Source organism: Sinocyclocheilus rhinocerous, unplaced genomic scaffold (assembly GCF_001515625.1).
Source record: "Sinocyclocheilus rhinocerous isolate Xijiao unplaced genomic scaffold, SAMN03320098_v1.1 scaffold1668, whole genome shotgun sequence".
Lineage (NCBI taxonomy): Eukaryota > Metazoa > Chordata > Actinopteri > Cypriniformes > Cyprinidae > Sinocyclocheilus > Sinocyclocheilus rhinocerous.
Window position 1 is genome coordinate 330,750 of NW_015630986.1, and position 10,338 is coordinate 341,087.

Consider the following 10,338-nt stretch of genomic DNA (forward strand, 5'->3'; position numbering starts at 1 on the left):
CATTCACACAGAACGCATATTCAGCGCATTTTTTAGACGGACAAATATGACTGCTGCACTCGTGTCTCACACAAGAGATGTAGCCATGCAAAGTTAAAAAAGTTTAAACTTTTAGAAAACATGAATTTGTGAAGGTTTATTCAATTTCACTGCATCTCTTATGTTTTTAAATGCAATCTGTGTGAATGGCGCTTTGGCTCTTTGTATTAAGCAATGCATAAATACATGATGCTGTTTTGTTCATAATTTTTTATGCAATTTATGAAATTATATTTTATTTATATATGTTAATTCAGACATTATGCACGTTTTTATAGACAGTTATTTCATTGCACTGAATAAACAATTTAATGCGCTGCATTATTTTGCTCATTGCGCCCTCCTGTGGCCTCGGGAGACAAGACAAACGTTTCCTTAAGACTTATTTAATCTGCATATAAAACATAAGAAAGGAGATATTTGTTTAAATTTTGTGTTTGACTGTTAAAACAAAACAAAAAAATATTTGTCGTCTTAATAAATTGGGTAAATTAAAAATACAGTGGTTAAATTAAAACAAATTCTATTGCTCTTTGTTTTAAAAAGGGTTATAAAATGTCAATAATTATCGATACCGAACAATATGAAACATTATATCGTTGATAAATTTTTTAGCTATATCGCCCAGCCCTAGGTATAGGTTATGTAGAACCCAAACAAACTATAAAAACACGCTGTTCTGTATTTTCAATTTTGACATACTATGACTGCATAAAACGCTATTAGCTACAACAGGATAATGTGAAAGCTTTTTGATCAGGCATTACAATAAGCTACCCGTAGGGGTACACATTTATCACTAGGGTTTATCAAAAAATCTGCATTTCATCTGGGATGAAAATAAAGGAAAATAAAATGCACACTAAGACAGAGCAAGATAAGGACAGAGGAAGACCTTAGTATATGTTTTTACATTAAAAAGCTACGAGAGAGAGTGAGAAAGAGAGAGAGGGGATTGACAGAGAAAGACAGCTTACTTCATGACTTTGCTAATGAGGAGACTGGCTCTGCTCTTGGGTGGAGCTGACAGGCTGGGAGCGCCACCTTCTGCTGTGACACCTTCTTTGTGTTCTTCAACCCGAAGCTCTGCCTCCTCTCCACCTGTGATGCTCTCTGATTTGTAGCTGAATATGATCGTGGGTTTCTGGTGTGGGTCATCTGTCTTGGACTCTGAAAACCAGTGCTGTCTCTGTACAGGTGGAGGAGGCAGTACAGTGATGACAGTCCCATCCAATCCCAGCAGCTTCCCTTTTTCCTTCTCTCGTTCCATTTTCTCTTTCTGTTCATCCTCGTCCTTCCGCCGGCGGAAGAAACTCTTGAAGGATATCCAGCGCTTGGGCTTGTTACCGTCAGTCGAACGCCTGCCCTCCGCACCAGGACTGGTCTCTCCGTCACTAGGTTTGGCCCCAGCTGGTCTGGTCCAGTTGCTGAAATGCCTCTGAAGTAGGTTGCTTGAGTGGTAAGGAGAGGAGCTAGACCGGGCTGGGGGAAATGGGGGACTAGGTTCAGATTTGGGGCTTGTGGGTGGTACAGCAGCAGAGGCACTCTGAGATTTGGGAAGGACTTTAGGTGGTGTGTCTTTTTGAGGTTCTGCAGAACAGTGGAGTGATTTAGGTCTGTTAAGAGCATCTCTGGAAGCATCTGGTGGCAACGAGTAAAGCTCCTCAGCACTGCATGTCTTACTCTGGCCAGCAGGGGAGTCTGGAGGAGAAGGCGGCGGCTGAATGGAGGCCACAATTTGAGACAGAACAGCACTTGCTTTCTCTCTCTGACCTGAACTTCCATTTGATGTGACTTGGCAATCTTTGCTGCCCTCTGCTGGTTGCTCACTGCTGGGGTTACGAATACGATCCAGACTGCTATGTGCCAAAACAGCAGGGCCAGGGCTCATGCTACCTGCAGGAAGGACGGAGACAATTGTCGTAGTCCTGGATTTGCCGTCGTTTATAGTCTGTCCGGATACTTTGGTGGTCCTCAAATCCCCAGGAGCAGTTACATCTGTTGTGTGGTTCATCTGTGATGGTGTCTGCTCAGACGGCGAGGGCTGGGAACTTTCAGAAGATCCAATCTCCTCATATGTGTGGCTGGCCACTCGCTCTCTGGCCCCAGGCTTGGAATGTGGCACCTCACCATTGAGCCCCAGGAAACTCTTGTAAACAGCTAGGTTATCGTATGCACAGGGATTAATCACTATGGGAACTTTCACTGCTTTTTTGGAGCTGCGTGCATATGCAGGCTCATCGCGGATGATGATGGGAAACTGGGGCATGCCGGCATTGTTGTAGCTGTTAAATTTGATCTCAGACAAGTTAGGAGATTTAGTTGGGACTGTGCGGGCTGAGCCAAAGCCTGCAGTTGGAGATGTGGGAACTGATTTGTGATTGATTAGTCTTGGAGCGGCACTGCCACTTGTTAAATCAACTTTTGGGATCTTCTGTCGAGGGCTGGTGCAAGACGTCCACACTTCTTGGTAACGGATGCTGCCGGGTTTTGTGCGGAAACCGCTGGGTCCTCCAGAGGCAGAACTTGTAGGAGACTGAGGCATCAGCGGAGACAATGAAACGGATGGAGATGCCACAAGTGAAACAGGAGATCTGGGGGACTGAGGCGAGGTGGGTGAGACAGGACAGGGATCAGCGGAAGGGCAAAGCACAACATTGGGCCCACTTGACTTTGGAGTGCTTTCACTCGAGTAAGTGTGTTCATCTTTAGTGGCCATAGAGGCAGACACATCCACCACCGTATATGGCTTACAGATAGGAGTCTTCTCGAGATTCACTACTCGATAAGGCTTGGCCTGCTCCTCGGTTGGGCTGAAGCTGATTGTGATTGGCTGGCCTGGAAAAGCTTGTGGGAGAGCCCCACCCTCTCTCTTACTGTCGTCTTGCTCTTCCAGTCGGATGGCTAGAACAGCTTTATGCGTTTCATTGGGTTTTGGAGAACTCAGTCCTTTGGCTGAAGGTTCTTTGCTAGGTGGGAAAGGAAGACTATTTCTCTGGTCACCAGTGCCCCTACTGCTGCCAGCACAGGATTCTTCGGGCAGAGAAATCAAGGACTCGGGCGAGGTGGTGGACTCAGAAGTGGACAGAGAGCCACTACCCTGGTGGTCAGAGGTGTATGACAGAAGAGCAGGAGCTCCATTTGAGTCAACGGATGGGTATCCGTTCAGAATCTCATCGTAACTGTCATCGTAATCCACTGCACAGAACCGTTGCAGTGAACGGTTGCGTAGAGGCACGGTATTCCACTTCTTCCCTACAGCAAAGGGAACTGGGGACAGTGTGGCTGCACGGAAATTGGCGAACCGAGGTTGACCCCGCATCCGTATCCCCATTGCTAGCAACTCCTCATCGCTTTCATCCCAACTGTCATGCTCTCCATCGTCGTCATCCTCATCACCACTCTCATCTTCCTCATCGTCACCATCACTGGAGAATTCTGGATAACAGAAACGTCCTCCCTCAGAGCTGATGACCTCTGCACTGTCACTGAGGGAAACACGTTTCATTGCTCCTCTACCACTACTCCCAGCATGGAGACAGCTTGATGCTGGAAGGCCCCTCTCTAACGAGCGCTGGTATGAACTGCAGATCCGGCCAAAGAAGTCATCTATACTTGAGCTTGGAGAAGGTCCCAGGCCAGCAATCTCTTTTAGCACATCCGTCAGTCCGTTGTTATTGCTGCTAGTTGGCTGCAGGGAAATTGCACCATATGCCTCTGTTTGCCCGACCAAATCCTCCTCTTGATTGTTGTTTGTCCCTGTGGGTCTCGAGCTATTCAGGCTGTTGTGGTTCCACACAGTGAAAGGTGAGCTTTTAGTGACCTGTGCTCCCTCTGTAAGCCTTGGCACATTTCCCTCTGAGTCCAACCCTGCTGGGGAGCATGGCAGCATCATAGTAGGCTTTACTGCAATAGTAGGCTTCTTTGCAACAGGTGGGCGGACCTGCCCTGCACGAGATGAGGAAATGCTCCTCTGGCTGTTTGTGAGTTTGGCACTGATGTTTGTCTTGCTCTCACTGGCAGCATTGGCTTGCTCTGGAGGCCGGTGTAGGCTCTTGGGCTTAAAGCAGTTTTTGCACTCCCCTGGTTTCCACACATGTTCAGTGAAGGTGTTGCATGCAGACATGACTGCAGGGCAGTGCTGCAGCATCAGTGGACAGGAAAGCCCTCCATCACACACAAACTAAAGGCTGAACGTCGCTCCCACACATAGTTTACAAACTGTGCCCTCAGTACCTGTAAAAAAGAATAACAGAGTTAGCCAGTGTTATTTTGAAACCAAATGTAATCACTGTTTTCATCTCACATAAACAGTCACTATAGGCTGTTGAATGAGGCACTCATTACTTTTTGCCAGCAGGGGTCAGAGTTTCACTTTTAACATGAATGTCTAGTTTCTCTCTTTTACACACAAACACAGGCTGCCAGACTCTCACAGCTCTATTTTTGGATCACAACGCAGCAATGAGCAGTTGCAGGTAAACATCATGCCTTGTGACATACTGACACCACATACACAGACACAGTCAAACATAGGGCTGGGTATCGTTCAAAAATTTTCGATATCGATACCGATACCTTGACTTCGATACCGGTTCCTGAACGATACTTTTTTCGATACCAATTTATGAAATCTATTTGAACAAGATTACATTATCTAAAAAAAACATGTACACCTATACTTGTGGGGGCCCCACAGATTTATATAGGCTAGTTGGGAAATTATACTTACTACATCCAAACGTTTAATTGTAATCCAGAACAAATCCTTCCCTACCATTTATAGACATTTTTGCATGTTTAGATTTGAACACATAACCTGTGAACCTTTTTTTTTTACAAGTGAGGGCCTTCCTAACACGTCAGTTTAAAGAGGTTTTACTCTTTTTATGAGGCCATTCTCAGACATCTGGCCCTCACAAGTAGTGAAACAATTACACCTGTTGTATCGTCTCCTATGTCTCCCAACATTTGAAACACTTCTAAAATTTCCCAAACTGCCATACACAAATATCCTGCCTTATCACACCAAAACTTGCAGAGAGTTAACTTTTAGAGACTAGAGGAAAGGTACTGGCTCTGTTTTTCTTATACAAAAATGACCTAATCAGTCATACACTCACTTATATCTGATACAGGAACATGAATAAAAAAATATGAGCGCTCGCAGGATTTTACACACTCTTAATTTGGGACCTGTTGCTCAACACGTGTTCAGTGCAAAGACTGTCAAATGAGGGTCATGGGGGTCAGATCATTGGGGTCATCATGTCGCCATGTAGCGCACCACACATCTAAAAGCCACAGACGAACACAACACACACACAATATATAACAGAGGGTCTACTGTTCACTTGCTCAAGGTCCTGATATAAATCATAGGCAGGACCACTCGCTGCACAATACTGAATAGGACTTTCACAATTATGCCTTTATAATGAAAAGGTTAAGAGTTTAATTAAACACAGTGCCAGTCAATTACTTCACAGGTCATTGTGTCTGTACCTGCCTTCTAGATGAAAAACAGAAAATCATCATCAATAAATCATACTAAAACGAAGCTGACTACAGATTTACTGTGTAGAAATGTGGATTTGGACTTACTGAAACTAAAATGCTACAAAATCTATAAAACCTTATTAACTTTAAATCTATTCAAATATAATAAGTGTTTCTTTACAGAGCTAAATAAGGATTTAGGAACACATAAAACCCACTCTAATCTCTTGCACAATCATGCACACATTTACTAACCCAGCTCTATGTTTTTCTTATTTCTTTGACCACTGCAATACTGAGGGTTAACAGAGCTCCATCCCATTGTCATGCCTGTATGAGTGAGTGTGTGTCTAGGGGCAGATATATTTTTGTGCTCTCTGCTAAATCCATCTGCAGACTGCGAACACCATTCCATTGCACAACATCTGAGATTAATGAGAGACCGACACAAAGAGAGACAGGCAGCAAGAGAGGGAGAGACAAGAGTGTTCTCAGGAGGATGCAGCAACTCGTGCATTAATGAAGCTCTTTATGGCTTTCAGGCAGATGGAGAAACATCTCTCCACCCTTCATTTCCCTCCTCAGAGTTCATGCCACTTCTCCTCTCTTCCTTCAGTTTTTTTTTTCTTCAGAATTTGATGACTCAAGTCTGTACTTCCTTGCTGCACACTGAACACATTGGATCTTTGAACATTCTGATCAGTTTTCTGGTTCTGACGCTGCTTAATTCTTTCAGTTTTATGTGTCAGCAGTACTTGAACCACCAACTGTTACTGTACCCAGAAAGTTAGCAGAAAAGGTCTAAGCTAGAAAAGGCAGTCCTGTCCGAATAGGGCTGGACAATGTGTGCATAATTACACCAGATGTCCTCAGCACAAAATCAAACAGGCAGTGAACAGGCAGATGTGATGTTTTTTTTAGAGATGTGTTTCAGGACAGTGCCAGGAAATGTGGCACAGCTGTCTAGCTGGGGAACATGCTGCCACATTCGCTAGGAAAATTACAAAATCAGTGTGGTTTATTCATATAATGTTCCCCTGACAGCGGACAGAGGCAGGAATCAGGCACAATTTTGAAAGGAACCTTAAGGCTCCTGCTTCTGTAGGCGCGAGATATCTTGAAAATTAGACAAGCAGTCTGTGCTGTTAAAGATCTGAAAAGTGAAACATTGTCAGTTTAAATGCCACAAGAGTTGATTGATATACCATCAACCATTGAGTCCTCGAGCAAGGCACACAACACCAAAGTACTACAGGAGACTACATGTGCGATAAAATATGACATATTTTGACAAATATATGACAAAACAGTAATGGGTCCAAGTCTCAGTTCATTCAGAAGTTTGTTGTTCGCTGGCTCCTTCACTGAGTTTCTCTCATGTTTCACATACCTGAGTGATGACATCACTTCAACCACTCAGATCTAAACTCCACCCTCACACTCTTTCCGGAGCCGCCGGTGTGTGTGACGCTCAGTGACTGAGATGTTAGAGTAGATATGTTACAGCAGATTGAGCAAATACAGATTTAAAGCAGCTAGAGTATTTGTAGATTTACAGCAGTGCAGGTAGAAGGTTACAGAAGATCGAGCAGGTACAACTGATATAGTGTTAACAGTAGCTAGAGTGGATATAGGTGTTACAGCAGATGGAGCAGATACAGATTTACAGCAGCTAGAGCGGTTATAGAGTTACAGCAGAAACTAGAGCAGGTATAGAGTAAAAGAAGCTAGCGAAAATGTACAGTTACAGCAGACAGAGTTACTATTACATCAGATTTTGTATGTAAAGATTCACAGCAGCTAGAACAGGTATAGAGTTCAGTGTTTCCCCTAGGTTTACGGCTTTGGGGGGGGGTTCGTTTTTTTTATTTTTCTGGACTCCTTTTTAATGGTTAAATTACATTTTATTAATCAAAAAGCATGTCTAATTAATTAAAATCATGAAACTTATGTGCGTGATACACAGAGCGTGACCATAACGTAGAGACCGAAATGTAGAGGCCGCCCCCCTAAAATAATGGCAGGGGAAACACTGGAGTTACAGTGGCAAGAGCAGGTGTAGAGTTACTGCAGATAGAGAAAATAAAAAGTTATAGCAGATGGAGGTGGAAAGTTTTAGAGTATTTTGCACTAGTGTTCTAAAAACACCATAAACTGTGCAGAGAAAGAGCTGTTTGTTGTTGTTGTTTTTTACAAATACACAGGAAGGAAAACCTTATGCCTTTGACAAAAATGCATATTCATAGATTCAACAGATCTAGAAAGAAAACCAAACAACCAATTATTTTTGATCCACAACCAATGCAGCAGTGTTGCTTGTGAACAACAGGATGCACTTTCACTGTGCTAGCAAAAGACTGATTGGAAACGACTCAACTGGCAGGTCTTGCTGGGTTACCATGACAACCTAAAAGCTCATGCACACAGACCTGAAATGCAGGTTCCAAAATTACTCTTCTTCACAACTTGGAGCAGAAAATGCCTCAATGTTCTGAGCAATGCCTCAAAGATAAGAGGAAAAGACATTACGATAAGATCCATTATGACATTAAAAGCTTTTTACTCGACTTGGGAGTCTCTCTGCCTGCGTTTAGGCAAAATGATGTTTAAATGAATCCTCTGGTCCGGGATGTTACTCAGTGACCGATGGGATCTTCAGGGTGAAGTTCTTGGCCAGCAAAAACCATTATCTATCAGTGTCATGCAAAGTGCCATGCAGAGTCTTTACGTTCCTTCAATCTGAACTGATGGCTGCTGTTGGTTGGCTCCCTGTTGTCTGATTAAATCTGTGTAGCGATGAGTGCATATAGTGCCCCGTTTGAGCAAAATACATCATGGGATCTAAAGGTTTCATGCTGTGCATGTGCATTTTCAAATTTTTCCTGGGGGTTTCAAGCTGAAGACAGTGAAACGCTCTGAAATATCCTGCCCGCTGGACATAAAAATGAGAGATTAACTACACAGGAAAAAATAAACAAATAAAAATAAATCATGGATGGCACAAATATTTTATTTTGTTCCCTGAAGCAAAGTTATTTTAGTATCACTGAGATACCAATATAGCTTTAATATACTAATATACAGTAGTTTTCATTTATATATTATAGAATATATTATAGAAATAGTTTTTATATTTGTATTTTCCACTTTCATTTAAAAAAATTTTTTTGTTTTTTAATGTCTATATAGCTTTTATTAATTATTTTTATTTGCATTTTAGTTATTTTATATTTATTTAATTTTTATTTCAGTATTAGTTATTTTAATACATCAAGTTAAACTAATTGGAAACGTTGCTTAAAAATAAGTTCATTTAGGTTTTTAAGTTTGTTTTTTTTTAATTTCGGTTAATGTTTCTTTCAAGTAAATAACCTTCAATAAACCTTCCCTGAAGTTTGTTTATGTCTCTTTTGTAGGAAAACGGTATTGATGACTCATCCTGAACTACACAAATTTTTGTCCAATCAAATTCTCTCTAAAATGAGTATGTCCCTTCTCCCAAAACCTCCTCCAACTTACTGGCAAGTTAAGAAAAAAAAATTAAATGTGGGGATGGAGTTTTGCACATTATAGACTGAACTCTTGTTTCAAGAGAGCAAGAAAAATCCTGTTTATATCCTATGTCTCCTTGAACGATTTATTGATCACCTTTGTCCTGTAAGCTTGTGTAATATAAGCAACTGCCAAGTCAATTTTCTCATAATCTGACCTAACAGTGCTTGAACGCGCACCTCACCGTTTTTCTGAAGACAAATCAGAGGGCTGATCAGCTTGAGCCCCAATGGAAACAAAAGCATGTTGCTCATGTTTAACAGAGGAACATGCTCAGTCTGACTCATGCAGATTAACCATTGTGCGAGATTGTGTGTGTGTGTGTGCACGCATCAAAGGGATGACAGATTCCCTCAGTGAGCTGAATATAGGATCAAAGCTTTACTATAATCACACAGTGAATAATAATGAGAAACTGATCTGCAGCGCGCACACGTGTGTACGCGCTGGCATCCTCCGGGGGTGTGCATGCAGCTTCCATATGGGAGCGTTACATAACCGACTCATCTTCACTACACAATAGTTTCATCTTATTAGTTTATTCCGGTCGTCACACCAGTCTCTCCCTCTCTCAGCAGGTGATCAATTGTGCATATGTTCGACAAACCCATGACTGAAATAATTCAGTCGAGTTTCACTGGAGAGCCAAACATGCTCAATGCAACTAGGACAGGAAATTAATGAATACTTCACACAGATAATGTGAACACGCACACAAACAGCTGCTCCAAATCACTAAGAAGAGCAACATAATGGGTCTGTTCAAAAAACTAGTGAGTTGCCTACAAAAGTGGCTGCCCTCTAATCCGAAACATTGAGAGATATGGAAGTCTCTACATAGGCAACTCTATATGGCACACTAAAGGCCCCGAAATACTTACAACAAATTTCTGCTTCGTTTTTTTCACACAGAGGAAAAAATAAACTGGAAATACCTGAGCAGTGGTATACTGTTAGCGAACACATCACTTTATACAACAGATGTTTTAAAGCCAGCAGCTTCCGCTTTACAGTATTAATTAAACATTAAAAAAAACGTTGCCAGTGTTGGTTTCAATTAGAATTACATATAGTGGTCGACCGATATTGGTTTTTTGACAGCCGATGCCGATATCTTGGAAAGCAGGGTGGCCGATGGCCGATATAATTTTATTTATTTTAATTCATATTTAAGAAATTTGAAATCATTTGAAAATTGATTAAAAAATAAATGTGTTAAATAAACATACTTATACTTTAGATGACAAA

The 10,338-nt window shown here is 41.9% G+C and overlaps 1 protein-coding gene across 2 annotated transcripts in view; it reads right to left on the reverse strand.

The window, feature by feature from the left end:
• Positions 1 to 10,338, reverse strand: part of LOC107740897 (pseudopodium-enriched atypical kinase 1-like) — a 45,729-nt gene that overhangs the window by 10,213 nt on the left and 25,178 nt on the right. For both annotated transcript variants that reach the window (XM_016553439.1, XM_016553440.1), the window contains exon 2: positions 1,017 to 4,275. In XM_016553439.1, the coding sequence (XP_016408925.1) occupies positions 1,017 to 4,189 (3,173 nt within the window). In that variant the 5' untranslated portion in view covers positions 4,190 to 4,275. The remainder of the gene's footprint in view (positions 1 to 1,016; positions 4,276 to 10,338) is intronic.